The 17,414-nt window shown below is 39.7% G+C and overlaps 1 protein-coding gene across 4 annotated transcripts in view; it reads right to left on the reverse strand.

The window, feature by feature from the left end:
- SMARCA2 (SWI/SNF related, matrix associated, actin dependent regulator of chromatin, subfamily a, member 2) overlaps positions 1-17,414 on the reverse strand; it is a 191,539-nt gene that overhangs the window by 143,257 nt on the left and 30,868 nt on the right. For all 4 annotated transcript variants that reach the window (XM_006260254.4, XM_059724765.1, XM_019478048.2 and 1 more), the window contains exons 4-6: positions 13,703-14,032; positions 10,340-10,441; positions 7,519-7,768 (exon numbers count right to left, since the gene is read on the reverse strand). In XM_006260254.4, coding sequence (XP_006260316.1) covers positions 7,519-7,768; positions 10,340-10,441; positions 13,703-14,032 — 682 coding nt within the window. The remainder of the gene's footprint in view (positions 1-7,518; positions 7,769-10,339; positions 10,442-13,702; positions 14,033-17,414) is intronic.

The following is a 17,414-nucleotide window of genomic DNA, read 5'->3' on the forward strand; positions in this document are numbered from 1 at the left end:
TATATAAGGCCGTGATATGACAAATGTCTGATCTGGTGCAGGTAAGGTTGCCACCTTTTACACCAGGGGTGCACAACTCAAGTATGCACCTGGGCTAGAGGTGATGGAGGCCAAAGCTAGGAGGGCTGACCCCAGTGCCACACAAAGCACAGCACGCCAAATTATTACTGGGGAATTTAAAGTGCCACACAATACGTGGCGCACCAAATTTTTTGCCATAGTTTTGAGAGGAAAAGAGGGCAAGAGAAAGAGGAAATGAGGGTGAGAGAGACAGAGAGTGTGTTGGGGTACCCACGTACCCCTTGCCTGTGTCTCACATACCCCCAGGGGTACACATACCACAGGATGAGAAACTATAATATAGCACATGGACATATTTGGGTCAACATATCAGATAAGGCTGAAGTATATTAAAATAACACAAACACAGAAAAAGTTTGTATTCAGAGATGGGTTTAAAATTGATTGTTCTTTTTTGCTTAATGTAACTATTAAGTATTGCTCACCTATGGTACTTTATTTTGTCTTAACATCAATAGCATATAGTAGGTAGTCTGATAAGGAGATTCTGAATTACAAGATTCAAAACTTCCTGAAACAACAAAAAGGATGTAATACTGCATAACTGCAGGAGACTCTTTTAGTGTCCTCAAGAGAACAGAACATTGAAGCAGAATTAGGTCAGTCAGGTTTTTCATACAGATTGAACAGTAAATCAAGAAGGTTACTGTTCTGGCAAGAAAGAGTTCCATTAAAGACAACAGATATTTGTTCAGGTCCAGAGGAGAAGTTTATGATTCCTATAGGAGAGTTATTTGTTCAGAAAATGACATAGGTACATTCTGTTCCTTCAAGTAGCTATATGACACTAAAAAAAATTCACATTTTGTAAAATTCTATTTGTAATTGGGCTGTTCAGGCATTAAAAAGGAATTTTAGTGCAGTTACAGATGCAAAAATACTTGGACATGTCTAGAAACTCTCCACCTCCTGTCCTTAAAAAGATAAGATTTACTACTGCATATCCATACAAAAATAGCAGCTGATAAATATGAATTTCTTAGAATGCTATTCACAGGAGCCCAGTATTTATTCACATATTGATGTATCCAGAATTCATGAGTATGATTTCTCACAGTTTCAGTCACAGAATAGCTGGAATTCTTCTGCTGAAGGGATCAGCTGTGAAACATTACAGCAAAATTCTCTCTTTGAAATCAATGTGACTTTCATTTGGGGAGCAGTCAAGAAGTCTTGGAGCTACTGTTTTAATCTGTAGACTCAAAGCCATTTGAACGGTTTTCTTTGCCATCAAGAGGGTCAAAGACTTGATCCTAAGCTTACTGAAGTTGATCATAAAGCTCTTACTGACTTCTTCAGTACAAGATCAGGGTCTGGATGCCTAACTTTTAGCTAAAAACTAACTGGAATTGAAACCAACAGGGACACCAGAGAATGGGTATTATAGAATATGGGTAGTTCAATCAGACCCTGGAGGCATTTCTGATTCCAGTACTGGTTGAATCCTATAGGAAATAACATTATGCCAAATCTGTCAAGTATTTTGGACCACAACATTGCTATCAGATAAGACCCATTTCCTCCATAAAGAGACCACTTTTCTAAAGACCAGATTAAATAATTATTAATAGATGCCTCCCCAGAACTTTGCAGAGAAGGGCTATAATAAATTAAGTCCCAGACACGACACAGGACTGCTATAATTAGGGCCCTACAGAATTCACGGCGGAAGCAGGCTGCGCTGCAGGTCCTTTAACCATGCAGGTTTCTCCATGCACTCCCCGCCACTGATTGGTGGAGGGACTCCGCTTGTGGCTTCCTCCTCATCAGCAAAGAGGTGAAAACTTCAGTTTTAAATATGGTGCTGTTTTTGCCTCCTGCCACTGACTGGCTGAGGGACCCCAGCAGCCCCACTGCTTGCTGCTGACCAGCAGGGAGGCAAAAATGACATCATGTTTAATACCACGGTTTTCGCTTTCCTGCAGATCAGGAGTGAGCCATAATGGGGCCCCACCACCAGTCAGTGGCAGGGGGACATGCATAGGAACCTACAAAATTGAAGGAGCAGCAGCGAAGCCCACTTCTGCCAGGAATGTGGTAGGGCTCTAGCTATAATGGAACTTGTAAGTGGTCCATCTAGTACAGAATAGGATTTTTAAAAGTGATCGCTAAAAGACAGATCAAAGCAAAGAACTAGATATCCTGTAAAGATTAACCAACCTAAAGATGGGGTTTCTTCCTAACTGCCTTCAACCAGCATTTGTCCTACACACTCAAGTGTGAATTAATAACCCTGATTAAAAAGGGGTTTGTGATAGTCCTATCCAATGTGACTGTGAATGTTGTCTTTAGTCACATTCGTACTACCTGTCATCTTTTTGAAGCCCACTAAGCTGTTGACCCTGTTGATATTTTGTAACTATGAATTCCATAGGCTGGAAGCAGGTTAGTTTTGTCTGATTTTAAACAAAATGCATGTTTCCATTTCTCGGTTACATAATCTGTTACCATTTAGCTGCCTGGAATGTCCCTTCTTGTGCTATATATGAGCGTGAATAGACACGAAAAAGTGATATGGAGAATAAATCACTGTTTTGGGTAACTTTTAACAGTTTGCAGGGTTTTTTGACACACCCTGTGAGCAGGTCTTGGAACCTGTAGTGCAGTGTTTCTCAACCTTTTTGGACTTGAGGCACCCCTCAATAACTTTTGTGAATTGAGTGGCACCTAATTTAAAAAACAAATGTATATATTACAATGCTTATGTCCTTGCAGTGGGGCTGAGGGATCACTCAAGCAGGAACAAGCCTGAAACCACATTTATTTACTTAGCTTGTCCGCTCATCTCGTCATACCTTGCAGCACCCTTCAAAGGATTTGGTGGCACCCTGGTTGAGAATCACTACTGCAGTGAGATGCTGACCAATTCATTCTGGCAGAGTAGCTTTAAAAACGGTGATGGTGGCTATTAAGAAATGCATTTACGCAGATATTCTACAAACAACCACGTTTATACTGAGGTTTATAATTCTTCAAATCTGAACAGACTCTCCTTACACTATTGCACTGTTTCTCAGGCTGAAGTATATGGCCAACTTCTAGAAAGAGTATGAGAGGAAGGAATGAGAAAAACCGAAGAAAAAAAAGAGCAAATATAAAAATGGAGAAAAAAAGGAAGAAAAACAACTAAAGAACAACTCTACAATGTCAACAAATTTGTTGGGAGAGGTTACTTGTGTGACTGTACTCACGTAAGATTTTTTTATTATTATAATCCATCACACGGAATCAAACACACAGCAGCACAAACAAACTTTAAACAGGAGCACAACACAAAAAGTTAGAGAATAACTGCTTTATTATGCCTTCCCTTATATTAAGCAATCCACCTGTTCTTATATGAGAAAGTCTTTCTCTACTGCCGATAATTCTTTTTGCTATTCTTTAAACCTACTCATATATCTTTTTTTTAAATATGTTTTTATATATATTTGTAGATATATGGAGCATCAACAAACACATTCAAGATAAGTCAAACATTACAGAATGACATATTTCCATTATCTTTTTTTCTTCAATTCTTTATCCATCCCAACATTTATTTCTTTAATGTATTTGCGTAATTTAGAAAGCAGGCATTTTCACTGAGCTGTCCCCAATGACACTGAAGTTCTTGTCATACGTGATTACAGTTAATTTAGGATCAAAAACAAGAAGGAAATATAAAAAGATGTGGTATTTGTAAGCCAAAAGAAACTGGTCTCATCATGAGAAAACCATACACAAATCCAGATAGTTTCTTGAAATAAAATTTCTTTGCAAGTAGTTTTAATCTCTGTTGAAAAATTGGAGTGCGCACAAGAAATGAGAAATTGCAACCAAATGGCTTACAGAAAGTTAAAGGGAAAGGACTGGCAGTTTTATTTCAGACTTTGCTTCAAATATTTTTTCCCCTGCATAGTAATATCTTTTAAAGAATTTTATGACAGCCAGTGTTCACCTCAAGTAAACGCATCAATCGAATACTTAGATTTTTTTTTCACACTTTGCTCATCTTTAAATCCTTCAAGTGAATGAAAAAGATGCTGTACTATTCTTATCTTCAGGGAAAAATGCTAATGGCTATTAAGTTACTCAATCATGAGAAAGGGCCAAGAGGAAAAGAGCTTCCCAGCTGACATTCACAAGTATTGAGGGACATAATCTCACCCTGGTTAAAGGATACATTTAATTAATCTCTGTAGTTCAGCAATTTATCTTCGTGAAGAAAGCAGCTAATGCATTACAACTGAAGACAGCAATCTCTTTTTGCAAAATAGGTGATACACACCTCTCCCTGCCTAACTGGGGCTTGCTGCAAGAAGTTGTGCTGGAACACTGCAGACTGCATGAAACGGATTGCCATGCAGTAGGCAAGGAAGCTTTATAAAAGGGATACTATTCAGATAACAAAGGGATCCATTTGACACAGTCTGCAGTGCTCATTATTTAAAGATGCTGGCAAGTGCATTTTTTATTAGTGCTGAGAGGATAGAAAAAAAGCTTTTCCACATAGTGGAAAAACCTTAAATTACACTGCACATTATTAGTTTTAGGAGACTTATTCATTAAGATTAACGCAACCCTTTATTTCCAAGAAAGTGTTAAAGAGTTTTATAAAAGTATGGCATGGATTTATCACTTTGGCCAGATTTCAAGCAGCAGAGCAAGTTTCACTGTTCTCTGTATATTAATAATTTAAACTATTTATGCAGAGAGGGATTTTTTGAATATTCAACTTTCTTTTCATCTACCTTTGGTCACATTGGGATTAATAACAATTAGGGGCATAATCTCATCTCAGAGCAACATATGCTGCAATCGCTGCTGGCACATCCAATTGAATAATATGGCAAAATTAACTCTCATTTTTCTCTCTTTGTTTAAACCAAAATCTTTTTTAGATCAGAATGCAGGTTTTGTTAGGGGATGAGGGGGAAGAAGGGGGAAGATGGACATGGGGGGAATGTCTGTTAAGAATAGAAGGCTTCCCATCAGCAAGTCATCAGACTCAAGGCTTCTTCAAACCCAGCAATGTGTTAATGGAACCATTACTGCTCCTCCATCTGTAGTGGTCCATTTAACACATGGTTAATGGATGAGAACAATGTACTGTACCTTTAAGTGCTTACTTTGATAAGCTGTCAAATCAACTGTATAACATCCTACTGTCAAGGAAGTCCAAGGCAGAGTGTTCCAGTCACTGAACATAGCAGATGCATTACTTCAGTGTAAGAGCAGATATGGAAAGGTTTCATTCTGATATCCTTCAGAAGATTGTATTAAGAAAACTTCTTAGTTGCACAGTCAAGCACTCAAAAAATAAAAGGTGTGCAGGAACTGATATCCTCTTCCCTACACCTCTAGAGGTCCCCAAAAGTACTCTATTAACTCCTTACAAGCTACAAATGTGTAGCTTGCACAGCCCACAAACATCTTCAGGTCATTTTTTCTCTCCATGGTTAATGTGCTGCATTGTGTTTCTTAGTGTCATACTTCATAACCTTAGCAAGGAGAGTCTAGGCTCAAGGCGACTGCACATACACAGCATGCAGTTTTCCAAGGCTCATAACTTGGTCAGATCAAAAATAATCTCTCTCTACAATAAAGGCAACATGCCAAATTTTAACTTCTAGTGCTGTCTGTCTGGACTGTAGATCTGTTAAAGTAATGACAAGACATTTTTTTTAAATGAGGAAAGTATTTTCCCATTCTGTTCCTGTTAAAAAATGGCTGAACCTTTTTTTTTGTTGCACACACCTACACAAAGATTTGACTTCAGTCAGCAATCAAGTCAAACAGACAATTATTTCATAAAGCCATAAGAAACTACAACAGGCTTTCAGAATTTTAGAATGTATATCCTTCCTTATCTCTACCAGTCATTTCTGACTCCCATTTGGTAAAGGAAGGCATATAAACGTTTTATCCTACCATATCAAATTCACCAGCAGTAGAGCCTGATCTAATACTATCTACATCATAGAATCATAGAAAATTAGGGTTGGATAAGAAAAGCTCTTAAAGTTGCCATTAAGATGTCCAGCTTTAGTTTGACTTTATTTATTTAGATTTAAACAATAAAAAACCTAAAAGGCGTTCTAGGTGATCCTGGTATAAAACTACTACTATGACAAAACAAAACCTCAGCAGCATTCAACAATAAAAAGGACTTAGTCAGCCACCCACCTACAAAAAATGCTCCTTTCCATCCTCTCATCATTCTGGGGTGCATACCCTCAAGCCTATCAAGCTCATGTCTTTTGTAGCCTGCTGGAAGATAATCAAATTCCGCCTAGTTCAAATCCAGTAGTTTTATAATGGATAAGATGCAGCTGTAGCCAAAGGCTGCATAAGAACGTTATACAGTTAAGAGACAATCCTACTCCTTACACAGAACCAGTTTAGAACTGTGCTCCACATGTAACAACTGTGTGGAGCTAGCACAATTAGCAGCCCCTTAGCAAGGACAAGGTAACAAAGAACTTAATCCAGCAAGGTACTTCAGCATACACTTAACACAAAAGGTTGAGAGTTTTGATGGATAGAACCTGAATTCTGGACACCACATGCACTTACCAGCCTCTGCTCCTAAAATACTGCTACTAAACACTTTATATTATATAAGTTAGTCCTAAACACCCTCCCTCAAGTATCAGTAAAGCATAAAGCAAATATCATTAGGCCCCATTTTCAGTGAGATGAACCTTACTTTTCCTTTAATTTCCCCAGGCCCTTACGCTTTCAGTACATAGCCATCATCATTCCAAATCAAATAAATGGACCATCGAGGCTGTGTCCTGTCAATGACAGTGACAGGTGCAAGATGCTTCAGACACAAGTCAAAACCTCTATAACAATCTTCCCAGTAAGAAAGTTTCTTCCTAACCCCAGACACTTAGTGGCTAGGAGATGTCCTCAGGTATGAAGGCTGATATCCCTTCCATGTTATTATGGATAGTTGGGTGTTCATCATTTTTCTGTCACACTACCTATGTTTAAAAGCCTAAATATAGATTAAAGGGCCTCACTTTTAGTAACCTTTGTTTTAAACTCTTGGCATTAGCCTCCATAGTTCTCCTTTACTCCCTGGCAGTTCAGTACACCTTTAAAAATTTAAGCTGGACTTCAATCATACTGATGAAGTGAGCCCTCTGCTTATGGAAGTTTATGTTATGCATCTCTAATTTAGTCTAAGATGCAAATCTACTCTGCCTTCTGGCTTCAGTAGTACCAGTGTGTCCTGCTGGTTCAGGGTAGAGCTTGTTATTAATCATCCTTTAGAGTTTTATTCTCAATACAGTCCCAGACCTGAAGGGAGTGCTGATTTTAACTACGATCCCTATAGCAGACTGTCTGAGCTATAAAGTGCAAGAAAAAACAGCCCCCTTTAAAAACAAAGCAAAAATTACATCCAGACACATCCCTAGATCTTCACTTTTGTGCAACCCTATTTACCTATATTCACGCTCCTGAAGTATTTCAACAGGATCCAAGCCTTGTGGTTTCTGGATAGGACTGATACGGTTCTGTTTCTGCTGCAGCTGGACAATAGGCGAAGGCTGTCCAGGTGTTGGCTGTGGTACAGAAGGACCAGGCATGGCTGCAGAAGGCTGGGTGGCAGGAGGGGCAGGAGAGGGTCTTCCACTGGGAGGTGGTACAGCAAGCTTTTGCTGTGTACTAGGAACACTCATATCTGGGCCTTGGCCTGCAGAACAAGAAATGTGAAATACCAAACGTAAATCTTCTCAGGTTGATTTTCTGGTACCCAAAAACCTGCAGCTGAGACATTCAAAGAAAAATACACTGAAGTACATGACAATACCTAAAGAAGAATCCTAAATGGACATTACAGAAAGTGGCTCAACAATAGTAACTACAACTAAAAATGTATTAGGCTTGCCAATTTTCAATTTTTATTTAGGTTGGTTTTTAACTAAATCTAGGGTCTCTCAAAGTGGGAGACTTATTGCACTGGTTAGTCAGACATAATACCAAATTCTTGTCCTTTATGTGTGTACTGTCTCCAAGTTGAATGCAAACACAAATCCAGAAGAGTTTGACGGCAGCATAAGCCAGCTTCCTTTCAAAGCCCTGCTAGACAAATAGCTGTATTACTTTTATTAAAATTCTTAGCTTTATATAATTAAATACTTTAATATACTTATAACATTACATTTTGAAAATGTATACTAATCCAGATGAAATGCCAGGATTCTCAGGTACTTGATTCATCTTTTAAACTTAGTCAGGTGTATCAGTTAACATGAACGTATCATCAATGATATGTAAGGAAGTGCTGCTGGTCCTGGCTCCCTATGAATGGCTGAGCAGTTACTGACTTGACGGAAATGTAAGAGAAACAGTCATTGAGAACGGACATCTGTAACAAAAATGCTGTCATTTGATTCCTTGGTAGTGGGGACAGAAGCATAATACCAGGAAGTACAACCCTGAGAATATCTGCAATCCTGTAATCAATTTACTGTAGGCCCAGGATCCTGAAATCTATCTGAAAAAGATGCCTGATCTTCAGAGATCACCATCTGTCAAACAAATGTACTACACTCTGGCAAGGAACATGGAGCACGGGCCTTGGAAACTTATGCTTAATGACAACACAGTCCTGTGATTTCAATGCAGAAAAATACTGCAGGATCCATTTTCAGGATTTCCAAATTTGACCCCTACTTAACCCTAGAAGGCTAAAAATATAAAAGAAAAACTTCACACTGCAGTACAAAATTAAACAAGGTCACCACAGACTTTAAACAAGTAAGTAGCTGGAAGAAACACAGAAGGGACAGGCACAGCTCTCCCTTCCAAAGCAATAGAAATAGATACACGCTAAGCTTCTTACAATTCAAGGGGAAAGAAACTTCAAAGATATGACACACATTAATATACAACTTCCCATCATCGCCCCATATCAATTTGGCAAAGTTTCACGGTAGGAGTGTTTGAGTTGGAAAACCCTCGCAAAAATACTCTTGAGTTTACTACTTCTTGGGTGCATCTCCACATGTGCTTTACTGCAGAATTGATGAATTAGCTCTGAAGTAAAGCTCCACAGTCTGTCTACATGTGGCAGTACTAGGGAGCAGTAAATTAATTAATTCCGCCATAATGTTGGGGACATACTATCCTATGGTAAAGTAATTAAATGCACTGAAACATGTGCAGACAGTGACAGGGGCTGGCTGAGGCATGAGAGTGTTAAAGTGCAGGGTCTGCCAGCTGCCGAGCTCTGCACTTCAGCACCCTCATGCCTCAACCATCTGTTCCACTGCCCAGCACCACCACCCACAGCCCAGGACTGCTCCACCCCTGCTCAAACTGCTGCTGTCCCAGGCACACATGCAGATGCTGCACTCGGGAGCAGCTGACCCCAGCACAAACTGTACCAGAATTTATCACATCGCCTTAATGGCACGTGTACCTGCACCCCCTAAGTAACTTTTTTCACCTTCTCACCTTACTAATACCTTCCTTTGAGCACTCCAACAAATACTGATTAGACACTGGTATTGCACTTCATTCTACGAGAGCAACAAGTAAGATTGATTAATTATATTTCATGACAGGTGTTTCTTTTTATGATACTCAATGACCATTTTGTCACTCCTTCCCTCAAGATTTACTTCCATATAAAATGCTCTGATGTGATGAATACTTTTAAAAATATCAAGCACCTTTACCATATCCACGTTTGCATTTAAAAATACTTTTAATCTCTGAACAAGACTCTTTCAAAAAACAAATATTCTTAAATTCTCCTAATGCAGTGCTTCTTTTACTCTGTTGTTAAGTAGCCAAACAATTCTTAAATCAAGTCCCAGATGATCAGGATATAAAGTAGATTATTTGTGAAGAAAAATGCTACCTTGTTCCTCATTGCTTGCACTATTCCTCAAAGACTAAAATGGACTTTAGAGTATTTAAAAAACTTTTGTTTATGGTAGCCAATTAAGCATGCTCAGAATGTAACTAACTGTTCATTAAGTTTTATGCTTGTCCCTCAGACAGCTTCTGTATTTCATTCTGATTATAAAAAGGTGCTACATGTTCAGGCTGCCTAACAGCAGCAATAATTTCACCTGACCAAGTCATTCACAGTAGGTGGGAGGACCCTCTTTGATATTTAAGTTCTAACACTATTTCTTCTTTATGCCTTTTTATTTCTCCATTCCCTTTTCTTTTTCCTGATCCCCAGCCCTATCCATAAAGTGTAGCCTTAACTGCATGTGCACCATGAAATTAATTTTGCAGTCTTCTCTACCTTCTGTCCAAGGTTTAGGGGTCATAGTAGCTGCATGGCCTGGCATTCCTGAAGCAGGTACTGGCCCAGCTGGAGGACCAGTTATTGGAGACGTCCCAAAACCTGTAATTTGAAAGAGGAAAGAAACTTATTAGACATTTTAATCCATTCAAAAATCATTCTGCTTTCTAGCACACTGGTCTAGGTCTATTTATGCAAATAACAATTGTATGCATTAAATATGGATTTAAGTGGATTCTACTGTGTGAATAAATGCAATGAAGTATATTTAAATCAAGTCTTCTAAAAAGAGTGGATGAGAAAGTCACATGGACTGAAATAAAGGAACCAGCACAATTATTAAAATTGTTATTGACAAGAAAAATAGGATCATAGTTTCACAGTAGCTAGGGTCAGGAGGGACCTGAACAGATCAACTAGCCTGACCCCCTGCCACAGGCAGGAATGAATGCTGGGTTCACAAGACCCCAGACAGGTGATCATCCAACCTCCTCTTGAATTTGCCCAAGGTAGGGGCAAGGGCCACTTCCCTGGGAAGTTGGTTCCAGATTTTGGCCACTAACTGTAAAATATTGCCTTCTGATCTCTAACCTAAACCTATTCTCCATCAGCTTATTACCGTTGTTCCTTGTCACTCCAGGTGGTGCTGGGGAGAAAAGGGCTCTGCCTATTTGCTGTTGATCTCCCCTGATGAGCTTGTAGGCAGCCACCAGGTCCCCCCTCAGCCTCCTCTTGCTGAGGCTGAACAGGTCCTTCAGTCTCTCCTCATAGGGCCTGTCCTGCTGCCACCTCACCAAGCGGGTGGCCCTCCTCTCCAGGCTGGCCACATCCCTTTTGAAGTGTGGCACCCAGTACTGGATCCAGTACTCCAACTGTGGCCTGACCAAAGTCGCATAGAGGGGGAGTATCACTTATCATAGAATCACAGAAGTAGGGTCGGAAGGGACCTTGTAGATCTTCAAGTCCGACCCCCTGCCTAGGCAGGAGAGAAACCAGGCTCAAGTGACCCCAGCCATGTAAGCATCGAGCCGCTTCTTAAAGACCCCCAGAGTAGGAGCCAGCACCACTTCCCTTGGAAGTTGGTTCCAGATCCTAGCCGCCCTGACTGTGAAGTAGTTCCTACGGATGTCTAATCTGAACCTACTCTCCAACAACTTGTGGCTGTTATTTCTTGTTATCCCAGGGGGCTCTGGGGGAAATAAGGTCTCCCCCAAACCCTTCTGGTCCCCCCTAGTGAGTTTATAGACAGTCACAAGGTCCCCCCTCAGCCTTCTCTTGTGAAGGCTGAACAGGTTCAGGTCCCATAGCCTCTCATTGTAGGGTCTGCTCTGCTGTCCCCAGATCATGCAGGTGGCCCTCCTCTGGACCCTCTCCATGTTGTCCACATGCCTCTTGAAGTGGGGTGCCCAGAACCGGACACAGTACTCCAGCTGTGGCCTGACCAGTGTCGCGTAAAGGGGGAGGATCACCTCCTTGGCCCTACTTGAGATGCCCCTGTGGATGCACGATAGGGTCCGGTTAGCCCTGCCGACTGTGACCTCGCATTGTCGGCCCATGTTCATCTTGGAGTCAATGATGACTCCAAGATCCCTTTCTGCCTCCGTGCTCTCAAGAAGGGAGTTTCCCATCTTATAAGTGTGTTGCCAGTTACTACTGCCCAAGTACAGCACCCTGCACTTGTCCGTATTGAAACACATCCTGTTTTTGTCAGCCCACCCTTGCAACCTATCCAGGTCTTTCTGCAGTCTTTCCCTCCCTGCTAGCGTGCCCACCTCACCCCAGATTTTGGTATCATCAGCGAATTTGGCACAAGTCCAGCTGGCACTTCTCTGGACCGGCTTGAGATGCACCTTTGGATGCATGACAAGGCATGGCTGGCCTTGCTGGCTACAGTCTGGCATTGGTGGCTCATGTTCACCTTGGAGTCAATAATGACTCCGAGATCCCTTTCCGCCTCTGTGCTTTCAAGAAGGGAACTCCCCAGTATGTATGCTGTGGATTCCTTCTCCCAAGGTGCAGCACCCTGCATTTGTCTACATTGAACCCCATCCTATTCTTGTCTGCCCACTTTTGTAGTCTGTCTAAACCTAGTTGCAGCCTCTCTCTCCCTTCAAGTGTGTCCACCTCGCCCCACATCTTAGTGTCATCATCAAATTTGGACAACGTGCATTCCACCCCCTCGTCCAAGTCGCTGATGAAGATGTTAAACAGTGCTAGAGCTGAGGGTTATCATTTTAACCCTCAACTTTTTACTGTATACTAAAGTAACTTTGGACCAAACCTATTTGACTAGCAACCAAAGCAGACAAGAACACATTCCATTAAAAGACAGTTAATGGAAATCCTTTAACGCTTTAAAAATAGATTAGCATATTTTGTAATCTGTTCTCACTGCTTAATCCATGCCTAAAATCATAATCCTCTGTTTGGTGGATGTTATGATGTTACCCATAGAGTTTTTCCTTCAGGTGAATAACAAACAGCAGGAAGAGATTAACTTTTAAAAACACAGATTAAGTTTTTATAGCTTCTAGTCACAAAACACACTGCACAAAAAGAAATTCATAAAGGATATTTAAAATTGTCCCTAAATAATTTGGAATCTTTCCCCCACAAGGAAGGAATCATCAAGTCTTAAGTTTTGGAACCAAAAGAAATGAAGAGCCAAAAATAAATGCATGTCATTTCATTAAGGAGACTTCTATTATAACCAATTCACATATACCTGGATGAAGGAGACATCTTTTTCAGGGAGAGAAAGTGATGACATACCACTACTATACACATTTTCTGTATATGTGAATTAAACCCCACACCATAGTAGAAGAGTTTTAACACCTTGTTCAGAAAATGCAATGCAGGTACATATAAAATAATACCATATAACGAATTTTAAAAAGCACGCTTTTGTCTCAAAATTGTTTACCTATTATGCTGGTTGTAACATCTATCACTATGACAAAAAAAGAAGGAAAATATTTCTATTTTTCAGTTTACTTTATCCACTTGACAGTGCTTTCCACATAGCTATTTCCTCTCTACAGTGAGACAGTTTCTCTTGGTTTTTCTGTCCGGTTTTCTGCCTATCAATAATAGACAGAAAAAAAACATAATAATAAAATGTGATTAGCACCACAAGAGTGGCAGGGGCAGTACACGAGATTACTTTCATCTCGTTTTTTTAAACTGGCTGTCATAGTGATTTTATGCAACTCATGCCAACTTAAAGGTGAACTTTATTCCTTAAAGGGGGCCCCAAATTTGGTTCTCATTTACATGTGCACACAACCAATTCTTATAATCTTTCATGGGCATAATTTAAGGCAGAATCTGACCAATAGTTTGCAGCCTGTGTTTACTTACCAGGGAGTCGGGTATAGTTTGCAGGAGCCTGTTGCTGTTGAATTCCGGGCAGAGTCCTCTTCCCTTGAACAGCAAGTTGAAGATTTTCTGGTAAAGGCTGACCTCTAGCTAACATCTTGTATGCTAGAATCTGAGCACGGAGCTGGTGCAGCTGAACAGGGCTGAAAGGTGAAGGACCTCTGCTGGGTTGGCTCATAACCTGTGGGTCTCCTGGTATCATAGGTCCTGGCTGACTCGGTGTCATCTGAGGTGGAGTAGGGCCACCTCCAGACATTGGACTGGACACATGCTCTGGTGCTCCCAAAGGAGATGGGTGAGGAGACATATAACCTGAAAATGATTGGAGGATAAATTTACTTTCCTGCTTACCTAAGCCCATGATCCACAAAAGTTCTGTTACCTTTATAAATACCCAATGTATGCACATTTTCTCATAAGTTACTCTAGCTGCAATATTTTTTGTCAAGATAAAAATGTGATCTGAAATTCTATAGGACAACAACCAGGGCTGGGGACAGATCTGGTAGATGAAGGTCTGAAGGGACAGAACTTGCATATCTTATTGCCCCTCTGCCTCTGGCAGCCTTTAAGTTTGACTTTTAATTGTTCCTTCCAAATACTATTTACTTGACCCTCCTCACAAGACTCCTGTATAGCAGGATAGCACTTCTAAGTCACAAATTCCATATATAAAAGAGAGACAGAAAGTTTAAGTGAAATGCCCAATATTACAATGCATGTCAAAGCCAAAGCCCACTTTAGAAAACACATCCAACTCTCAAGGCTTCTCTCTTACACACTGTACCACAGGCAAGTCAAATAGGTCTAACATTTTAAACTGTCCACTAGATTTAGATGTCCCCATCTCTGAGTACCCAAGTCAAAGCACCAAGTTTTAATGGAAACGTTATCAATCTTTTGCTTTAACTTCCATCTAATTTTCCCCATTTAACCTACTGAATACCAGTATTGTGAAACATAAGAAACATTTATAAAAATACAATATAAAAGTTTCAATTACTAGAACTAGCCAACAGAAAAGACTGAAGTCCTTTTTGCTCATCTCCATGTGCTGCAACCAAGTTATAGGTCACAGATGTCAGGAGCTCATGCTCAGGTACCCACAAGGGTCTACAGCCCCACACAGCTCTATCCTGGATATAGTGAATGTCAATACAGTCAATCCCAGCCCCACACCATCCTCCTCAAAATTGCAAATTACATAGGAGACTTAGAAGTCTTCCTGATTCGAGTTTCTTTATTCTGCTTGTCCTACTAATGGCAACAGAGGGATACCTTGAACTTCCCTCAGCACATACTGATGCCAACTAGCTGTTTTTGAAGAAAATTGAGGCTTAAGCTAAGTTTAAACATGGGAATACGGTAGAACTGCAAACTCATGAAAATCAGGGTCCAGAGATAAAGGCTGGAGGAGCACCAAGATTGTCATAAAGAACACTTGATAAACACCTGAGATAGAAGAAGGAGAGGACTTAGGGTTTCCCAAAAATGGAAAGGAGTTTCCCAAAAAGGAGGGCCCAGAAAGATGAATTGCAGGTGGGAAAGAAGCTGCAAGTATATTTAGAGGTGACAAACAGGCAGACTGAGTTAATAATTTTCTAACCAAAGAAAAAGAAAAGATAAAGCAGAACTTGAAGAAAGGAGAAATTAAGCAGCCTGAGGTTAGAACAGAAAGAAAAAAATAATGGCAAAAAGACAGTTGAATGTCAAAACCTGTACATAAATTCACTCAATCCCCATGGTACAGATAAGCATGTGATAACTACATTGAAATTCCATTTATCACACGTTTTTTTCACTAGCCCTTCTGACCACTAACCCCCTCCCTCTGAAAAGTGCTGTTCACTTAAAAAAACGCATGGCCTCAAATATCTTTCTCTGTATGTCATTTTACAAGCATACAACAATCAATTACTACAGCATGACAAAAGGAAGAAAACATAAAAGCCCAACCTCTTGTAATTAACATTACTTTTAAAACTGCCTTCCAGAAAGAGGGTTTCTCCTCTCCCCTTCTAATGTATCCTGGTCTCACATATTTACTGACAGATTTTAAAAGTCCATTATCTTGCAAGTCATTGGCTATAAAAATCTATTAAATTAGGCAAAATAGGATGGCACAAACACCTATTTCTATCTTTTAGAAATAGACTTCCTTGAGGTTTGTAGAGATGTGTTACTTATAATTTCTCTCCATCTCCTCTGAACTCTGCAATAGAAAGGAAGACTGGATTTACAAGACCAGGGATTAAAAGGAATCGTCAATAAATTGTTCAAGAACACACTTCTAAAACAGTCCCAGACATACATCATTACTGTCTCAGAGGGAATCACTAATGCGACTTTCCATAATATACAACATATTCTTTGGAAAGGTCCCCATCTCAGGCCTGACTTACCCATGCCCTGTTTTGTTGGAAAATCTGACAAGATGACAGCAACATTAGGCAATGGGGCTGTAGGTTCACCAATGACAGAGAAAGTTTTACATACTTATCAAGAGCCCTTAATGGTAAAAAGCAAATGTGACTAAAACAAACAAATGAATGGGAATCTGAGGATCAAATACATCTTGGCAAAAGTAAGTCACCAACAAAGATTTCAACTGAATTTATGCCAGCAATGAATTTGGCCCATGCACCACAAAATACAGGCTCACCTTGAAATACAGAAACATTTTTTAAGATAAGATAATGTCCCAACGTAGATAATTTTATTTTGAGAGAAACACACATATTTAAAGCCTGTGTACATTTACTAATTATTAGGTAGCAATGGCCTAAAGTAGCTAGCTTAGTAAGCTAAAATCAAGAACAGGGAGATGGTATCTGGTAATGAAGAGTTTAATACTGTGAGGATAGGTACCTAAGTGTAATGTGGCTAAAAAAAGAGGCTTTAAAAAAATTATGTATTTCATTCAAGTCCAATTTTATACAAATTACTGTTTGCTCTTTAAAAAGGAAACCTATTTAAAATGTTTACTTCAAAAATAACAATAATTTACATACATAAAAATACCATGTAACAAAGAGTGCTCCTCAAATTTTTGTGAGTTATATGGAGAAACCATCATTCTGAGATCAATTCAATCGTTCTAAATGTCACAGTATTATAGTCCACTAATTACCTATGTTATTTGCAATCTTTGCTGTAGTACAAATGCTAATATTTATGTTTTTCCAAATATACTTATATCTAGATTCTATTGCGTTAAAGTTCTTGCTTTTGATAGCCATTGCTTCAGCTTACCCAACACATGCAGACAGAATATTAACTGGAAGTGAAAATGCAAGAAAGCTTTGTTTTCTTTTTCCAATCTACAAATAAATGCCAGCTAGGAAATTATTATACCAACTGATTCTAAGATCTTGAAGAGCACAGGGCCATATTTTAAAGGATATTTAGGTGTTCCATGATGTAGGCAAGCATCTAGTAGGATGTTCAAAAGTGCCCAAGCTCGTTAGACACCAACTCCAATTGATTTAATGGGAATTAAGTGCCTAGGCACTTTTGAAAATTCTATTCAATGCCTACTTACAGTCAACTCTAGTTAATTCTCATGTGAGATAATTCACCTCTATGGTATAATTTTCCATTGCTCCGATTCCCCACCAGCATCCCTTCACTGCTTCAAATATCACCTCATATCAATGTATCTTGATTATTGGTCACTACTGGATAATTCACCATA

This window comes from Alligator mississippiensis, chromosome 3 (assembly GCF_030867095.1).
Source record: "Alligator mississippiensis isolate rAllMis1 chromosome 3, rAllMis1, whole genome shotgun sequence".
Lineage (NCBI taxonomy): Eukaryota > Metazoa > Chordata > Crocodylia > Alligatoridae > Alligator > Alligator mississippiensis.